This window comes from Podarcis pityusensis, assembly GCF_964106645.2.
Source record: "Podarcis pityusensis genome assembly, chromosome: 11".
Taxonomy (NCBI): domain Eukaryota; kingdom Metazoa; phylum Chordata; class Lepidosauria; order Squamata; family Lacertidae; genus Podarcis; species Podarcis pityusensis.
Window position 1 is genome coordinate 49626880 of NC_138036.1, and position 20003 is coordinate 49646882.

At 44.8% G+C, this 20003-nt stretch overlaps 1 protein-coding gene and 1 long non-coding RNA gene across 3 annotated transcripts in view; one reads left to right on the plus strand and one right to left on the minus strand.

Moving 5' to 3' along the window:
- Nucleotides 1-6224: 6224 nt before the first annotated feature.
- Nucleotides 6225-13617, minus strand: LOC308458389. The gene is made up of 2 exons (XR_013977336.1): nt 10123-13617; nt 6225-9166 (listed from the first exon to the last, which is right to left on the minus strand). It is a non-coding gene; the product is annotated as an uncharacterized lncRNA (long non-coding RNA).
- A 567-nt stretch (nt 13618-14184) lies between these two features.
- Nucleotides 14185-20003, plus strand: part of SLC12A2 (solute carrier family 12 member 2) — a 48509-nt gene continuing 42690 nt past the window's right edge. For both annotated transcript variants that reach the window (XM_080972353.1, XM_080972354.1), the window contains exon 1: nt 14185-15000. In XM_080972353.1, the coding sequence (XP_080828479.1) occupies nt 14335-15000 (666 nt within the window). In that variant the 5' untranslated portion in view covers nt 14185-14334. The remainder of the gene's footprint in view (nt 15001-20003) is intronic.

Sequence of the window (20003 nt, forward strand, 5' to 3'; positions counted from 1 at the left end):
ATCTCCCAACTGGCAGAGAGACGGGAAGCCAGAGAGGAACAAAAATGGTAAAAGGACAACTCAAGCCTGGCCCACCCCACCAGTGCAATGCAACCCAGTCAACAACCTGAGCTACGATTCACACAGGAGCGTATCGATGGCTGGGGATGAGAATGATGCACAGCAGGTGGGGCAGGGAGGCTGCATGAACTGGCACATAAGGCAGGTGATAACAGCACACCTGCCACTAGAGAATGACACAGTATAGCCTCCCCACTCTGTGTTTGGCTGGACAAGCCTTATAGATCTCACAGGCGACAATTACTCTTCTGAAAACAATGGGATATATGGAGAAAGTTGCTGTTTTAGGTATCCATGGCCTAAACATTTTAGAGCTTTAAGAGTCAATATAAAGACATCAGACTGGGCTTATAAAACACGGGCACTCACTTCCTTCAAGACACGTGTTGTGTAATATTTACGATTCGCTCCTGATATGAGTCTTACTGCTAGATGTTAGGTCAGGGGTAGTCAACCCTTTTATACCTACCACCCACTAATGCATCTTTCTTGATGGTAAAATTTCCTTACCGCCCACCAGTGCTCGATGGAAGGAGGATTCTGCTTCTGCTGTAGAACCCCCTACCGCCCACCTAGAATCCTGAAACGCCCACTAGTGGGCGGTAGGGACAAGGTTGACAACCCTTGTGTTAGGCGAACATGCTCTTTTCTTATTGGGATATCACAAGCACGTTTAGTCTTATATCACATATAAAATGCTTAACATATTTCCTGGGCAGCATGTAACACCAGATGTCAACAGCATCTGGCGAAATGAATGCTAATGTATGACAAATAAAAAGATTTGTGGCCAGCAAAGCAAACTCGATTAAGATGGAACCTTTTGCTCAGTCAAAAATCCTGGCGTAGCATTTGGTGCTATGACTAAAACCAAATCAAATTTTGGCATTAATTCCAGCAATTTTGGTCAATATATTAATTTTTTTTAATTACAGATTTATTTTGAAGGAATGTGCAGAAGTTATTGTGTGGCTTAGCTGTTCTTGGCTGACTCATTTGTATCTATAACCAGTGCTATTTTTCTAGAAAAATAGGTGCCAGAATGCACCATGAACAACTCCCTTGTTCTCTTATAATGGCAATGGCGCCCACCTGAGAGGTTCTGGAACTGAGTTCCAGATGAAAAAAAAGCCCTACCTATAAGCTGCCTCCTTGCCATCTGAAGATAAGGTAGGAAAACCAGCACAAAGAGCTGAAAGAATCCATAGGGTTCAAAGCATGCAATAAAGAAGCCACACTGTTCATCAGGGATGCCATGGTTCTCATACCAATGATGGCTGCAGAAAGATTCCACACATTCACTGAATCAATGGCTAAGTACTTGAGGCAGGACATAAATGGACTTGACAAGACTAATTCTGTAACTGGAGCTTAAGACAACAGTAGCATTTGCAGAGGGAGAGCATATCCCTTCTGATATAAATATTGACATGGGGAATGTTGGTATGCCCTTCTTCAGACACACTGAACAAAGCAGGAGTAATAACCATGTGGCATCAACCGGGACTGTTAGCAGCAGCTGTTCCACCCACAATCTGGACTGTATTTTACCCTCGGCAGAGCAACGCAGCGTAAGATAGGTATGTTATGCTTCCTCCTTGTTCAGAGAACACTTGGGAGGCTATCATTAGTACTTTGTGCCATCCTCACATAGATTTAGTCAAGCTGATCCTATTGTCTCGGGGGCTTTTGGCGCCTCGTTTATGACCCTTTTCTTAAGCTCAGCCAACACACTTATGAATCTCGTTTTGTTGGGTCATCTGGCCAAGGACTGACAACCAGTTGGGGGGATACAGCGCAGACGTGACCTTTCTAGGCAACAAGTTGCCCACAAGGAGAGAGTGAATTTTGCAACCATCAGCAGCTTAGAATCCTTGGTTGCTGAAAGTTACCTGATACCCCAGGAGAGGATTCTAGACCACAGTGGGAGAAATCTAACTTGATACTCCCGTCGCTCCCTTCTCTAGCTAAGACCAGAACAGGGAGAAGAAAGTCAGTACCTACTATTTACGTGTTCTGATTCAAGACAAATGGTACTTTGTGGATCCATCTAAGCATGTTTAATTAAGCATTCAAAAGATGCAATGAGGATTGTGAAAATGTCAGCTGCAAACATCAAGTTCTAAAAACGTAGCCCTTTTGGAAGATTAACTTTTTCTTACTGTTAATGGTGGTCTTGATTTTAGACTGCTGCATGCAAGGAAAAACCAACAGTAACCCGAGCTGGAAGGCAGAATACCTAGTAGCAAGTATAAAAATCATACTAACTTGCTGAAATGAGCTTTCCCATCCCCGCATCCGGCCAGCAATGAAAATCGCTTAGAAGTGTTTCAGCCAGAAGAGCTTAATTATGGAATGTGCCTGGCAAACTTTCAGAAATATGGTACCATTAAACAAGAAAAAGAAAAGCAAGTGTTGGTCTGTTTTAATACACAAATATACATAAGATGCCTCATGGTTATACAATATTTGTTTAGGAATTTGTCCAATATCCAGGGGGGAAGGTAACACCAGTAACAGGTTATAAGATAAGCCTTTCCCTCACACCATCACAGTACAGTGCCTATGTATATTTATGGGGCACAAAAATGAAAAATAAGACATCAAAAGAGAGCAAACATTTTGAATGGCAATGAGTCTGTGAATTATTCTTTATAAAATAATTATAGAAGGGTAGGCCTGAAACAAGATGTTCATCCTTCCATTCACTGAGCCATACCCCAAGATATTCCATTCTATTTCCCATCAAACTTGACTTTCTCTTCCCCATATCCCTAAGCAGTCACTCTGTACTCATTTGCTTGTTTGGAGGTTGGTGGGTTTTTAATAAAAACTCCCTTAGGGTCTCCCCCCCCAATAAACATTGTTTCTTCCATCTGCAATCCTTTAGATTCTTCCTAAACCTGCCGATATCTCCTTCTTGCATGTGGCCAGTGGCAGTTTGGCTACATAAAAAATGGCGCTCACACTCTGAACATTGGAAATAGAGGGAATAATTGTGCTCAATAGCAACCTTCCTGGAGTTAATAGAAAAAAATCCATGCAGGGAAATCTGAATTTCAAATGAGCCCTCAAAAAAGATCAGCGTTATTTGGAGTAGCGATGTATGCATAAAGCAAAAAATAAATAAAATGGCACAATACAAGGAGGAGTCACATGAAACTTAGCTCAAAGTAATCATACACACAGTTTGACTGTCAGTACAACTTATTTAAATGAGAGGGATTTAAGTACTGTACATGCTTAACTGTTCTACTGACATAAATCAGACCGAAAAGTGCTCACTGATTTCAAGATATAAAGATCACAATCTGGCAGAGTCATTGATTTCAATTAGAACTAAATGCTCACAAGTGAACTGGATTATGACTACAATCCTGTGAATGAACATGTTTTATCCTATGGCCCAGTTCAGATGTCACATTGCAATCCTAGCTTGGGATACCTTTCATTGTCTACCTTATTCTTCATCTCCAGGTTTCTTTTACCCACGTTACCATGATGTCTGCAAACTATGCTTAACATAAACTTAAAAACCTTTATTTGAAAGCATGCAAGTCATGCTTCAGAGAAGAGCGCTAACAAAAACCGCCAGGTTCACAACCATGCTGATTTCAATCCTACAGTTTGCCCTTGAGCACAGATTTTTTCTTTCACAAATTGCCAGTTGTTGGTGGGGCAAATCGGATCAGGAGCGTGGCACAGGGGTAGGAGTTTTAAACTCTCACTGTAGTCCCAAAACAGATCAGGGAGTCCAATTCCGCCCAAGGAAAAGGGGCCTGACACCCCCCCCCCCATGCAAGCTGCAGCATGCAGGTCCTGAGTCATATGGGACCACAGCAGAGAGCAAAGGCTTAAAACCTTCTACAACCCCAACCACCCCACTTAACCTGGAGTTATGATCCACATCAGGGCCCACCGACATGCTGTGAATTTGTAAACAGCTGGAAATGGAAGTGAGATTGGCAAAAGAGGAAGAGGGAGAGTAGGGTAAGACGCATAAGTCTGTAATACATTCCCAATCCTCCAAACTATGATTCGGATCATCATCTGAATTAAATCTGTAACTTATACAATTGTGTGTTACACACACATACATTGTTTTATGTATATATGTATGTGTGTGTGTATTGGATATTCAGTGCTTCAATTATTTTTAAGCTGTACGTAAGCAATAATTAATATAACCAAGATATAGACACACCTAGCTTTATAATAATTGTATAGTTACCCACCCACCTACTCTGTGACAAGCACACAAGCCCTATATCTTCAGTATGACATAAGATAATCAAATAAATCAGAAAACACCAGTTATTTCCTTAAACCATTCATTAGACACCACACCTACAGTTCTAAAGTGGTTATTCAAAATTATAGTGCACAGGTCTTCCAGTTCTTTGCCATTTCCTCTCTACAAAATATTAACTGCATAAATCTTGCTTCACCGTTCTCATGGCCATTATACAGGTGTTGTAAATTTTATAATTCATTGTTTTACTGTCTCATGTTGCAGCAGAGGCAAGACTACTATGCTCCTTAATGACAGCAGCAGGAATTCTGCATTTCTTTGCTTTCTTGATATTTACCTTCTCCTAATTGCATCACTTATGTGGCGTTAATAGCATCCCTGCTACTAAATTTTATGGTTTTACAAAGGACTGGTATAAATGACACCATTTTGAGATAATACATTATCTCATTAATCCATTATCTGTATTAAGTATTATTCCGCATAGAAACAGGCTATCAGTTGAGACATTCTTTACACCTCAGTCTCTCATTCTTATCACAAATACTCTCTAGCTAGGTTGTCTAGTGATGCTGAATTTCTCCACAATCAGCAGGCAAGCAATTACTAAAGCACAAGGTTATCCAGCAATTCCCTTCCCTATGCCAAAGATGTCTCCAACGTCTATTCACAAGCCCCTTCTTAATGGTAAGGAAAACATTCCTGATTGCAGGTCCAGCTAAGATTACTACTTTCCTACTTGATGGTTTAGAAATAAATTCTTCATTACTTGTCCCTTATTTAATCAACTTTAGTTTGGGGTGGTGGGAGATGTTGAATTTCCGGTTTCTTCCAAAAGAGCATATTAAAGGAAACAAGGAGGTGGGGGATAACAGAAAGGCCACTGAATCTTCTTGTGAGCATTCCCTTGTTGCGAGTGCTTTTTGGCAACTTTTTACCCAAACCTGAAGTGGCACCCATAAAAGCTGCCACGTGAAACTCTGGCTATATGTGCAGTTCACGCGCATTCACATGTGTCCCTTTGTTGGATCGTGGCCAAACGCTCTGGGAACTATCCAACTAAGTCCTACTTAAAAGGATACCCTATGAAATCAGTAGATCAAATCTGAGCTTGACTAATTTTGGATATCACCCTCTGGCTTTACTGCAAAGCAGTTCCTAACGCTGAATAAAATTATTTAGTGTATCTCTTGGGCAGGAGAAGATAAGACTGCTTTATATTTCAGACCCTATAAAGTAATATGTTCCACCTTCTACAATTCTCCATTGTCCCATTCCCATTTATATTTATATTACACGTCATTACTTGTGTTATTCTTTACTTACACGATGAAATCCATAATTTATTACCATAAAATATCAGTCATGCTCTATTACGAAAAGTATTTAATATACAGTTTCAGTTAGATACATTATGCATCAAAATATTATGACTAATTGTTACGGACTATTTTTATGTACAGCTAAATGAATGCTCCATTTCACTTTCAGGGATACTTTTCCCAACACAATGTGACTGATTACACATAGCATGAAGATAGTAATTTGATCACCCTGCAGTGTTAAGAGCTAAATCTTACTAAAACTAAAACAACAGCATAACGGTTTGGGCTATTGTGCTGAAAGATAATGGGAGTGGTTGGGAGGTCATGATGGCAGAAAGGATTTGGGGCAAATTCTCAGTTTCTATAGGGAGCATAGCTGCGCAAGAACCAGCCAAACAACTCCAATGTTAGAAATAGAGATAGAAAAGCTATCTGCCACATGGCTGCTGGAACCGAGGTTATGAGCACTAAAAGAGAATGGCTAGTCGTCTCCCTCTCAGTTTAGCGGCACTTTCTATTATTATTATTATTATTATTAATTATTTTAACACATGAACTAATACACAATTCACATCAGTGACACAGTGTTAACGTCACATTTTTAATAGCAATTCTTAGACACCACAAACATAAATGAGGCACAGCCCCTGCAATAGTGGCCCAAACCGCAAGTCATTTGAATAAGTAATATTTACAAATACGTGGGTGTGTGTTATGTAAAATATTGTGCTAGATTTGAACTTACATGTTTGGGGTGGGGAGGGGAGGCAAAGTAGCACTTTGGAAGGCAGCAGCCAGCGATCTTACTTTAGAGTCGGTTCTCCTCCTGCAAGATTAAAATCTTGAATCTCAAGTCTCTGTGCATGGCACCAAGATTTCTCAAATCAGACTATTCCTACTCGCAAAGTGCGCCTGGCTGATTTTGAGCGCTGGCTGAGACTTGCTGCTTTTGGAGTGGCAGTAATTATTTGAATTATGATACCCCAGGCAGCAGCCTAGTCCTTATGTATGATTGAACCTTACTGTCTACATTAAAACCTAAACCAGGAAGGGGAGACCTCAGGCGCAGGGGCCAAATGCAGCCCTCCATAACTCTCTGTCTGGTCCCTGGGATTCTCCCTAGGCATCGCACACCCCTAGGCTTTACACCCTCCTTGAACGAATCATAGAGAGTTGGAAGGGACCCAAGGGTCATCTACTCCAACCCCCTGCAATGCAGGAATCTCAGCTAAAACATCCATGTCAGATGGCCACCCAACCTCTGTTTAAAATCGTCCAAGGAAGGAGAGTCCACCACCTCTCGTGGGAGTCTGTTCCATTCCCAAACAGCTCTTACTGTCAAAAGGTTTTTCCGAACATTTAGTCAGAATCTCCTTTCTTGTAAATTGAAATCATTGCTCATAGAATTGTAGAGTTGGAAGGGACCATAAGGGTCATCTAGTCCAACCCCCTGCAACGCAGAAATCTTTTCCCCCAATATGGGACTCGAACCCAGAGATTAAGAGTCTCACACTGAATGCTTTTGTGTGTGTCATCAAACTGTGACAATGCCTCTCGCTTGCCTGGATGAAAAGTGTGGAGTGCATTTGTGCAGAAACATCTGGCCTTGTGCAGCTGGAATGCAATCTACTGTACAGAGGCAATAGTCCTACCCACTGTTCTGCTCATTCTGCATGACCACATCCGCTTTCGCCTCTGGCCCTGCCCATCCCTGGCCTGCGGGCCACAGCAGATTGCTCACAAGAGAATAGGGCTGCCAGGCTGAAAAGACATCCCCATGCATTACCAAGCTTTATTTGGTAATGGAGTCGGAGAAAGCTATTGAAAAGCTTTGACACGAGAATAACTACTAATAGAATAATATATGTGATTGTTATTTATATTACCTGGCTGAATAATTACCAGATGAATAATTAACTCAAGCCAGTTTGTCCACGACATTAAAAAAAATGTGCAGCAACCCATGAAGCCAGAACAATATAGGCATGGCAGCACGGCACGTGCAAACAAATGCAGAGGCATGTCACACAAAACTGCGCTAATAATAATAATAATAATAATAATAACTTATTATTTGTACCCCGCCCATCTGGCTGGGTTTCCCCAGCCACTCTGGGCAGCTTCCACAAAGACCAAAAATACACTAAGATGTCACACATTAAAAACTTCCCTGAACAGGGCTGCCTTCAGATGTCTTCTGAATGTCAGGTAGTTGTTTATCGCTTTGACATCTGATGGGAGGGTGTTCCAAAGGGCGGGCGCCACTACCGAGAAGGCCCTCTGCCTGGTTCCCTGTAGCTTTGCTTCTCACAATGAGGGAACCACCAGAAGGCCCTCAGCGCTGGACCTCAGCGTCCGGGCAGAACGATGGGGGTGGAGATATGCAACACCACATCACATGCAAAGACAAAGGAAACTCCAGGAGCATGCAACGGGCAAAGAAACGATATGAAAGCATGCAGCAAGACATCTCCTAGCTCTGGTGATGGCCATTTTAATTTGGGGAAACAAACTCCACCTCAGAAGCTGCAGCCTGCCAAACTAGACATGGTTTCCACAACTTCAATCAAATGGCTTGTTTTAAACGGGAAGTCTGAAACGCCACACAAACTAACAGGTCTTCGTAAAACAAGCTGAGGGGACACCGTTGTAATCTCCTTAAAATGTTAACCGAATCTGAACCACCAACAGGACAAAGCATAAGATATGCTAGGGTGGGTAGGCGAGACGCAAAAATGGTTGCTGGCGTTGGGCACATGTACCTCTGTTCAACTTTTTAACTATTTCCTCAAACTTTTTTAGATTTAAGTTGACCCTGTTCTTCTTTCAATAACGCTTTATAGGTTGTCCATTTCCCCTCCATGTTCTTTTTCTTTACCAAGATGGCCTCTAATGGTGAGAGCCACCACGGTGTTTTAGGTTACAAGAGGCTTTTATATTTTTCCCATACCTTGTATAAGGATTTTCAGATTATATGATTTAAGAATCTTCTGTTGACTTTTACCTTATTACAACACAGATATGAGGGCCAACTGTAATGGTTGTCCCATCCTTCAAGATCAAGTATATCTGTATAATTTAGTACCATCCATTCTTTAATCCAGCACAGACATGCGGCTTCAAAGTACAACTTGAGGTTCGGCATGGCAAAACCACCCCTTTCCTTTAACCCCGTTAGTAATTTATACATGTACCTCTGTTCAACTTTTTAACTATTAATCATCTTTCCTGAGAACTTATTTTGAAAAACGATTGTCAGATCATGCCCTTTACAAGACAGATTCTTCCCATGCTGAATTTCCTGTCTTTAATGGCTCGCTTTGCAGGTGCTACTAAGCCAAACAACAGTTTAGTCTAAACATGTGCGCTCCTGGAGAGGAGACTGCCGCTTTGCTCCCACCCCTGCCAGTCCTGTTGCTGCAACCTAAGCCATGGTTTGGCTTAGCATGTCCCCATCTGTCCCAGGGCTTGTTGTTGTTGTTTGTCTCCCCCAGACAAACCAGCAATCCTTGGTTACAGCTCGTGGTGTCTGACACAAGACAAAGCACAAGTTCAGACAACAAACCATGGCTTGCTCACAGCAATGCAGTAGCAAGACCAAAGAAAGAAACATGCACACTCTTACATTTGCACCGGGTAATAGCACAATATAGGGACGCGGGTGGTGCTGTGGGTTAAACCACAGAGCCTAGGACTTGCCGATCAGAAGGTCGGCGGTTCGAATCCCCACAACGGGGTGAGCTCCTGTTGCTCGGTCCCTGCTCTGGTCAACCTAGCAGTTCAAATGCACATCAAAGTGCAAGTAGATAAATAGGTACTGCTCCAGCGGGAAGGAAACGGCGTTTCCACGCGCTGCTCTGGTTTGCCAGAAGCGGCTTAGTCATGCTGGCCACATGACCCGGAAGCTGTACGCCGGCTCCCTCGGCCAATAAAGCGAGATGAGCGTCGCAACCCCAGAGTCAGCCACGACTGGACCTAATGGTCAGGGATCCCTTTACCTTTACCTAATAGCACAATAAATAGGATTTTAATGCTTTATCGTATACAGTCATACCCTGGTTTTCAAATAGCTTAGTTCTCGAACGGTTTGGCTCCCTAACATCGCAAATAGTTCCGGGTTGCGAACTATTTTTGGAAACCGAACGTCCGAAGGGGCTTCTGATTGGCTGCAGGAGCCGTGCTTTGGTTTCTGAACGTTTTGGAAGTCGAATGGACTTCTGGAGCAGATTCCATTCGGTTTCCAAAGTACGACTGTATACCAATGGCGAACGCAGGTGATGGCACCACCCCAAAATTAGGTAGTGTTTGCACATGCTTGTGGGACTCTTTATGGTAGATATGATTGGCAGAAATATAAATTGAAGGTTTTAGGCAGTCAGTATTTTTTCCATCTGGCTATCAATGTTTCTTAATTTTTTAACTTCTCAACTTCCTCTGGCTGTTCAAATTCTGTTTTGACATGTTAATTTGTTTTAGTTATTTTACCTGTTTCGACTGTTATTGTAAACTGCTGCGAGGGCTGGAAGGCAGTGTGGAAATGTGCTTGTGAATCAATATTTAAATCTGTGAATGAAAATGTTTTAAAAAAATGAAACATACAAAGCATTGACGTGCTAGCCGAGAAAAATAAAACTGGGGTGCTGGAAGTTGGGGGATTAGCTACTCAAGGTCCTAAGAAATAGGTGAGGAACTCCCAGTTCTGAACAGCCCCAGCCACATGGCCAATGGTCAGGAATCATGAACATTGTAGTTCTCAGCATTATTTGGTCTGACATGCTTGGCATCTCTGCCCTAGCAACTTATGGTAAGAACCTTAGAGGGAAGTATTATTACCAGTGTGGAGATACATGCTGCAGGTATAAATAATTCTTTTCCGTGCAATATGCAGGGATATTTCAATTGAAAGGAAAGGGGAAAATGCACATTTCCCCTTTCCCATTCTGCAGGCCACTAGCTTTACAACACATAGGCTGGCAGCCACAGCACTATAGGAAAGCTGGGAAAGGCGGGGTAGAGGAAAGAAAAAGGCATGGTTTATCCCTTCCCCTCTTGAACACCCCCCCCCAGGCCTAAATAAGGCCACAAGACTCCAGTTCTAGCCTAACTTGAGCCCAGACCAGAGATACTCCTATTACGAGCTAGAACTACTCTGCAACATGTTGCTGTAGTTCCCGGTTGTAATAAGAAAATACTGAAACGGCCATCAACTATAACTGCAGAACTGCTTCCATTAGTCTATAAAGGTAAAGGTACCTCTGCCCGTACGGGCCAGTCTTGACAGACTCTAGGGTTGTGCGCTCATCTCATTTAAGAGGCCGGGGGCCAGCGCTGTCCGGAAACACTTCCGGCTCACGTGGCCAGCGTGACAAGCTGCATCTGGTGAGCCAGCACCAGCGCAGCACACGGAAACACCATTTACCTTCCCGCTATAAAGCGGTACCTATTTATCTACTTGCATTTAGGGGTGCTTTCGAACTGCTAGGTGGGCAGGAGCTGGGACCGAACGACGGGAGCTCACCCCGCCGCGGGGATTCGAACCACCGACCTTACGATCAGCAAGTCCTAGGCACTGAGGTTTTACCCACAGCGCCACCCACATCCTTCCATTAGTCTATAATTTAACCCATTAGTGCAGCGTATGCTTTTTCTGACAGAACAAGCTCCAGAATTTTAGGATGGAATAGGCTGTTCAGTTCCCTTGAACATAGTAGTGGCTGCTAAGCTTAAAAATAAAATTGTCATTCATTTTTAACCACTTTTATATTTTCAGTGGCCTAGCTTCATGGCTTAATCCCCATTGATTTCAAAGGGAACTCAGTGCAATTTAGTCCGGATTCAGCCGAATATTTAAAAATTGTAGCACACTGTAGCACACTGGGAAATGGCAACAGCAAGGGTAGTCACATCAAATAAGGCAGGCAGGCAGTGTAAAAAGATAATTTCAAGTTCATATCATGAGTTCACTTTTTCAATGACTTTAGTAAGCTGAACCAGACTTGTATATGATCTAAAGTTGGCAACTCACCAAGCTGCAAATAATTTTAAAATAGGATGAAACAAGACATGGTGACTCACAATCTAGATAATTTTCGGATCATACATAATGAGAGTTCCGAGTGCCAAAATCAATGGAAGAAATTAACTCATGAAAACAGAAATGAAGGTAACATGAACTGGGGGGAAATGTGAAGTTTTGTATGGTTTTCTGGATTTCACATGCTGCTGTTTTTCAACAATAAGCACGTGCTTATTATGTTTGTGGATTTGTAAACAACATCCTGGCATGGAAGATTCCTGTGCCACCATTAAACCTTAGGATGTACATACTTTTGTACTCACAATGGTACTGCCAGCATCCGGATCTGATATATCAGAGAAGAAGGGAATGGCATTAGGTCATAAAGCTTGCAGAGACAATGCACTTTAAATAAGCACATTGAAGCCTTAGTTAAATAAATAGGAATCCCTGCATAGACATGCTCTAAAATTGAAAGGGTGGAATGGGATAGGAGTCAGAATTGAACCTAAGGAAATAGACAAATGAAAACCAACATGAGAAACGGACCTAAATATAGACATTATATATAAAGTGGCAAAGTCTTCTGGTAAGCTCATACAGCCAAGAAAAGACCTCTAGCCTTTTCCCGAAGGAGCAAATTTTGCTGTAGGCCAAATTTTGTGCCTTCAGGGAGCATTTTCCACATCCTCTTGTCTGCCAAGCAATCCCTGCACATTGTAGGGATTCTAGGTCATGTTCTATGATGCACTCTCAGTACAAAGGCGGCACTGCCCAGGCCTGTTTGACTACACCGCTGCCCTGTCTGGGAATTCACCCTAAAAACAGATCCAACTATCCAGTGGCTGCTTTACTGCTGGGTGATGATCAGTAGCAAAAGGCAGGCTATTTGGCTGATGAGAATTAGAAGTGCTGATGCTCTTTCATTTGTTTTGGCAAAAAATCGTATCTGCCTTGTTCAGAGTGTCTGGGGCAACCCAGCCAGATAAGGGGGTGCAAATAAAATTATTATTATTATCATTATTAATCCAACTCACATTTACTTTGAGGTTTTCTACATTCAATTGGTATATACATTCTATGAAATAAGTAAATCTCAAAGTGGTCAATGGGCCTTAAGTTGAGGATAGCAGCCTTGTAGAATTATTATTATTATTAGAAATCCAATCCATGTTTACTTTGAGGTTTTCTGCAATAAATTGGTATATAAATTCTAGGGAATATGTAAATCTCAAAATGGTCAATGGCCTTAAGTTGAGGATAGCAGCCTCGTACAATAATAATTATTGTTATTATTAATTTGACTTGTGTAACTAAGCGGAATATAAATAATACCTTAAATAAACTTTGTGTGTGTGAGAATTTCAGAAAGCAGATATAATTTTAAATATAAAGCTTAAACCTTCTAAACCAGTTTTTCTCTGCAACCACGTCGGCTGCCCTTTGGGCTCGCTGCAACGTGAGAACCCCCTTGCCGGGCAGCGCAGCACCGCACTGGCAAGACTCCACCGCAGCCGGATGCTACGCGCGCTTCCTCGACACACGAACCCGCCCTGCTCCGCGACTGCAGCCGCCGCCGCCGCCTTCACATCTCCTCGCGAGATTTTGGCCGGCCTTTCCCCGCGCGCTAAAGGGAAACCCTCCCGGGTCCGAAAAACTCTCATAGCCTCTCATTGCGCGGCAAGAGTCCCCAGACGCCGCCCCAGTCAACCTCCGGCGCGGCGGGCCTCGCGTTGTAAACCCTAGAGCTCGAAGGGGACCCAAGGGTCATCTAGTCCAACCCCCTGCAATGCAGTGAGGCGGCGGCGGCCGCTGCTGCTGCTGCAGTGCGAAAGGCGGGCGGCGCCTCCCCTCGTCCTCCGAGCGGCGGCGCCTGTCAGTGACAGCCGGGGAGAAGAGCGCGCGGCCCCGGCAGCCTCGAGGCGGCTCCTTTAAAAGCCGAGTTCCCCCACCACCACCCTCAGAGCCGCGAGGCGATTGGCTGAGCGCGGCCCGCTCTTTCCTCTCTCGCGCGGCGGCCGAGGGGCCCGTTGGTGTCGCCTGGCGGCTGGGCTGCGCCTCGGAGCACTTCTGAGGAGGAGGCGGCGACACCCACCCGCCTCCACACGGAGCGCCCCCGCGCTCGCCCCTTCAGACGCCGCGCGAACCTGCGTGTGTGAAACGAGGGCGGCGGCGCCCTCTCCCGCTTTTCCCCCTCAGCGGCCGCCCGTTTTCGAGGCTTGTGACGTCGGCGGCTCCCTCAGGCAGCGGCTGGCGGGCGGGCGGGCGGGAGGGAGGAGTCGTGAGGGGACGGCGGCGGCGGCGCTGGCGCTTCTTCTTCTTCTTCCCGGAAGGCTGCGGCGAGGCTGTGTGGACGCCTCGGCTTGAGGGGCCGCATCTTGGCGGGGGAAGCGTGAGGCAGGCGGGAGCCGCTGCCGGCCCAGAGCATCACCGGCCTCATCATCACCTGGCGCGGAGGGCGGCGCGCGGGCGGGGAGGGGCCGCGGGGCGGTTGCCTCGCCGAGGAGGCGCGGCGTGTGGCGTTGCCTCCGGAGTGCGGCATATAGTGTCGCCCAGCAGCGGCGCGGCGCCGCTCGGTAGTTTAAAGCGCCCTCGGGAGTAGCAGCAGAACCAGCAGCCTTCCCGCCCGCTCCTCGCCCGGCTCCGCGTGAGGAGGAGCAGCAGCCGCAGCAGCAGCAGCCATGAAAGGGAAGCAGCAGCCGCCTCACACGCCGCCTCCGCCGCCCAGCGCCGGCTCGCCTCTGCTGAAAGACGACGCCGACGAAGCGCCTCGCTTCCCGGCCAGCGACGGGGATGCCGGCGGAACGGGCGCCCCTGCGGAGCCCGGCACCGCGCCGGCTCCCGCCTCGGCTGCCGGCGACGGGCTGGCTCTCCGACCGCTGGGTCCGACGCCGAGCCAGAGCCGCTTCCAGGTGGACCTGGTGGCCGAGAATGCGGGGCGAGCGGCCGCGGTGGGGGAAGAAGAGGCGGCGACGGCGGCGGCCCCCAAACCCCCCGGGGACGGGAAAGGCGGCGAGGAAGCCAAAGGCCGGTTCCGGGTGAACTTCGTGGACCCTTCGGCCGGCGACGACAGCTCGGGGGAGCCCGGCGGCGAAGGCTGCAACGTGAGCTTCCAGAACGGGGGCGACACGGTGCTGAGCGAGGGGAGCCTGCATTCCGGCGGCGGCTCCGGGGGCCACCATCACTACTACTACGACACCCACACCAACACCTACTACCTGCGCACCTTCGGACACAACACCATCGACGCCGTGCCCAGGATAGACTATTACCGCCACACGGCCTCCGGACTCGGGGAGAAGCTCATCCGGCCCAGCCTGGCGGAGCTGCACGACGAGCTGGACAAGGTGAGAGCGATGCGCGGCCAGCGGGCGAGCTCCGTGCGCGGCTGCGTCTGGCAGAGGATCGCGGGGCAGGCGCAAGAGGGGTGGGAGCAAGAGGGTGCCTTTTGCAGAAACGCCGAAAGCAGGTCTCGCAAGCCTGGGTTGCGGCGCCGTGCAGAACTGCAGAGACATCATCTTTGGCGATCCTTCGTAGCCGAGGACGATTGTCTTCCATAAACACGGTTTTAACAGTGAGCAGAGGCATCATCACTTTCAGGAGTCGTAGATGCGACAGCAACCCGCAGGCTAACTTAATCCCCGTGTCTAAAAGATCTTTGCCAGCCTTCGGTTCCTGAGATGTTGTTGGACTACAGTTCCCATCATCCCCAGCCAGCATAGCCAGTGGTCGGGGAGGATGGGAGCTGTAGTTAAAGAGCATGTGGGAGGAAGAAAACTACCTTGCGCTTTACCAGTTTGATATTTTGTTATGCTACACTGGAGTTGCAGCCTGCTGCGATTAGGCACACGTGCTTTATTTTTATATTTCTTTAAAGCAAGAGACGTCTGGTAGACCTTGCTATGCATGGGTAAAGGGGCTACATGCATTCTGATGCAATGCTCTGGTGCTGGTGTAGACTAGATAAACACCCCTATGGGCTGCCAAAACTAGCTGAGCTTAAGTAAGGAGTGCTAACCTTATGTCACTGTCCTTCGTGGATTCTTTGCACATGAACTTGGCCTTCTCAGGTACACTTGGAAAATACTGTAATTTATCTAATTCTTCCATCTGCTTTGTGTACGTGTTGTCTGCTGTCCCAAGTGCACATGGGAGCATGAAACATGTGCTTATATATCCACAAAAGTAACTGGAGCATTTGCAGCTGAATATCTGCAAACGAAAAAACATGGCAAACTACTTGCTGTTAATTTCCTAAGCAGTGATAACACCAACAAAGTTGAGTATTTACCTCTTGTGAACTCCATCCCTCTTTCCTTCCTGTTTATTTTCAGCAGAAGTTTCTTGCATGGGGTCAGCTGGGGAGAACATGAAGCAAGCCCCAACTAGGGATCAATCAAAGGTCACCTTGAGATAGGCCAAAGGAAATTAAATTGTCTCTGCTTTTATAAACATGGCATCTGGGTACCACCATCACCCCTTATCTAAGTACTGGAATTATTCAGTGACACAAACTGTTTGCCATATTTCATAGATTAGGCTTAAATTAATTCAACTTTATTTCTTGTCCTCTTGTAAAGGCACTTGTTTACATCATGCTTCTCTTTATGGGCTGCTGCATTCTGCATAAACTTGCATGTGTGATTGCCTCCTCAGTATCCTCAGGAATGATTTGAGCTTCTTTTTAACTATCTTCATCCGTTTAGTATTAGTGCTTTATTAACTGTTCCTAGAATCCTAATGCTTCCTGTAGTGTTCACAACCTGGTTTTTAAAAGTAGGGACTAGGCTTTGTTTTAAAGGGTATTTGTTACTGATTCTCACACAAGACAACTGAAGGTGCTGTGTTAATTTTCTGACTTTTAACAGTAGATCAGAATTAAATACCCTCTTCAATTTTTTGTCACTGTGGGAAAAGGTAACCTAACATGAGAAACTTTGTTTTTAAGTTTTCTTAAGTGTGAAATACATTTATTAGGAAATCCAGCAATAAGGTTTTTGTTTTTTTTGTTTTGATTTCTTCAGACCTATGTCCTTTAGATAGAAAACAACCCCATTTTCTCACATGGTAGAAACGGTTAGTACATTTTAAAGAAGCATCTTAAATAAATAAATAAACAAACAAACATTTGAATATAATTAACTAAATCTCTACCACATGTTTCAATTTAAATGGTACATCTGTTATCTACTGCATATACCTATATCTACCTGCAGGTACATGGTGACATTACTCTTTAAAATGGGACTTCTGTTTCTTAAAGAGGCATACATACTTCCATCTGTCACTTATCTATAAGAAGTTTCCTATATTATGATGAAAATCCCACAAAGAGAAGATTGTGATATTTTAACCTCGGTAATGTGTTCACTTTTCCCAGTAGAGTAAGTTGCATATTCACTTGTTCTGTTGGAAACCTTCACTGACTAATAGGATGAACTGTAAACATATGAAAGCATGCTAAAGTATGGGCTTCAGCCATTTACTACCTGACTTGACCATTTATTGCAAATTTTAAACAACAATAATTTAAAGAGGGGAAGATGTTTCTGATACATCCAGTTCACTCCTTTAAATTTCAATGAATAAACAATAGCGCAGTGCCTTAGCAATATATTGTAAATATTTACTCCTGCCTGTTTACAATATGTTGTATGTTTAGTGTATGTAGATTTTTAAAAGAAATAGAATAGATTTTTTTAAAATTTGGATGGCTTGTTAAAGTAACCCGTTTAAAATGCTGCGTGCTGCAAGACCTAGCAGCTGCCTCAGTTGTGTTTTCAGTAGTGATTGTAGTACCTGAAGCCATGTTCAACCTGGCATATGGCCCCATGGTTAGTAGGTAACCATTGACTAGGTTGTGAAGAATGAAAAGAATTACAGTGTTGTGTGTGAGTAGAAGAGTCTTTGTAAAGCACAACCAGGCAGGACCCTTAGCAAATACATACTATCACACCTTTGAGGAAGTTCAGAAATGTAGGTTCATCTTTATTTTATTTTTTTAAAAGAACACTTGTGCATCTTCTGTACTGCTGAAAGATTATACTCACCATGGCAGGTTACGTTTTCAAGCTGCTAAAATTATAGCACAGGGGTAGTCAACCTTTTTATACCTACCGCCCACTAAAGCATCTTTCTTGATGGTAAAATTTCCTTACCAGCCACCAGTGCTTGATGGAAGGAGGATTCAGCTTGTGCCGTAGAACCCCCTACCACCCACTTAGAATCCTAGTGGGCAGTAGGGACCAGGTTGACAACCCCTGTTATCGCATAACTTAAGTATAGTTGGTGGTCAGTTTGTATCTAACCCACAAACACCCTGTGATGACTTTGAAAACTGGCAAATGAGGTAGTTGCGAAAGGAAGCTTCATAGCACATGTTGGAGACCTCTTGAGGCAATAGCCATTGTAACCTTTCCCATTGTGGCCTGGTTCACCTGTGACAGTAAATCAGGGGCAAAACAAATGATGACTTACTGGGAGCTGGTGCACCAACCCCCTCCCTGCTTTTGACACACCTAGAGGAAACCAGGGATAGGTGTAAACTAGTGCTTGTGGATTATTTCTCTCCAAAGCAGCCATGAAAACAAGCCAAGAACTCCGGGATGGGTTTTAGTTGAGTAGCGTGCACCAGCGCACTTGCTTGTTCTGTGACTTACTCTTATATGTGAACCAGGCTAGTCTTTGCTTCCTTTTCCATCTTTTCAAGGGGTGGAAGGTGAGCAAGATATTATAGCAATCCTGAGGAGCCATTAACTATATGTGCCAGTGTAATTTTGGTAGATTGGAATAACTTGGGGGTTTTCATGAAAACAAAGAATTACTAGTAACCTTGGCATGTACCTATGCATTCCTTCCATAGGGACATAGTTCATTTTTATCTCAATTTTCTAATATGAGAATAAAGTGCCTTACCATCATTAAAATGGAGCAGTAGTAAGACAGCAGAAAGTAAAACATTAACTCACAGTGCTGATGAAAGAGGCTGGCTTGACTCATCACAATGATAGTGTCATCCATGATATGCGTGGGAAAATTTCCATTTTACCAAAAATATATATATATATATATATCAACTGCTTTTTGCTGTGGAAAATTTTCTGTTTTATAAGTTCATGAATAACAGTGAATGGATGTCAACTGCAAATAAATATTAGATATGTTTGACAGTTCAAGTATTTTTTCCCTTTGTTGACCAACAAACAAGCATGCTAAATTAGATCACTCTCTAGGGAGTCAGAAAATTTCTCTCACACACACACACACACACACACACACACACATACACATAAAATTCCCTGCAAATTATTGGAATTTGCATTGGAAGTTCAATGTTATGTTATGACTGCTGTTCACTGCTATGTTGAACACTTCACCATCTAGGACAGGAAGGAGTTTTTGCCTCCCCCCACTCTTGTCCCATTATATGGGACGCGGGTGGCACTGTGGGTTAAACCACGGAGCCTAGGGCTTGCCAATCGGAAGGTCGGTGGTTCGAATCCCCGCGACGGGGTGAGCTCCCGTTGCTCGGTCCCTACTCCTGCCCAACTAGCAGTTCGAAAGCATGTCAAAGTGCAAGTAGATAAATAGGTATCATTCCGGCGGGAAGGTAAACGGCGTTTCCGTGTGCTGCTCTGGTTCGCCAGAAGCGGTTTAGTCATGCTGGCCACGTGACCCGGAGGCTGTACGCCGGCTCCCTCGGCCAATAAAGCGAGATGAGTGCCGCAACCCCAGAGTCGGCCACGACTGGACCTAATGGTCAGGGATCCCTTTACCTTTACCTTTACCTTTTACTCTTGTCCCATATTGCACCCTATTTAATTGCTTCAATTGAATTCAGTGGGAAGCACTGAGAACTGATCCCACTTCTAATGTGTTTAACCCTCCTAGAATCTTGTGCATACCTTTTAAAGCAGTGAAAAGTAGTGTAGAGAATGTGCCTGCCCAATCTAAATAGGACCAACTGCACATTCCTACCATGGTTAGAAGAGATGCTGCAGCTCTACAGTGAATGATTGCTGTGCCTTCAGTTGTCAACAGGGGAGGGACTGAGCTCAGTGGCAGAATGGCAAGCTTTGCTTGTAGAAGTTCCTAAGTTCAATCAGTTGTGTAGGACTGGGAAAGATCCCTGGTGCCAGTCAATATGTAGATAATACTGAGGGTATATGGACCAATGGTCTGATTGTGAATGGGGCAGCTTTCAATGTTCTTATTCTGGTAATGCTTTGCCTACCATTCCCAGCTCTTGCTGGCGAGGACAAAGATGCTGGATGACTTCAAATTAAGAGGCACAATTTGACACTTTGGCTGCTCGCCTGGGGGTAACTGCTTCTTAGTGAATATAGTGCAA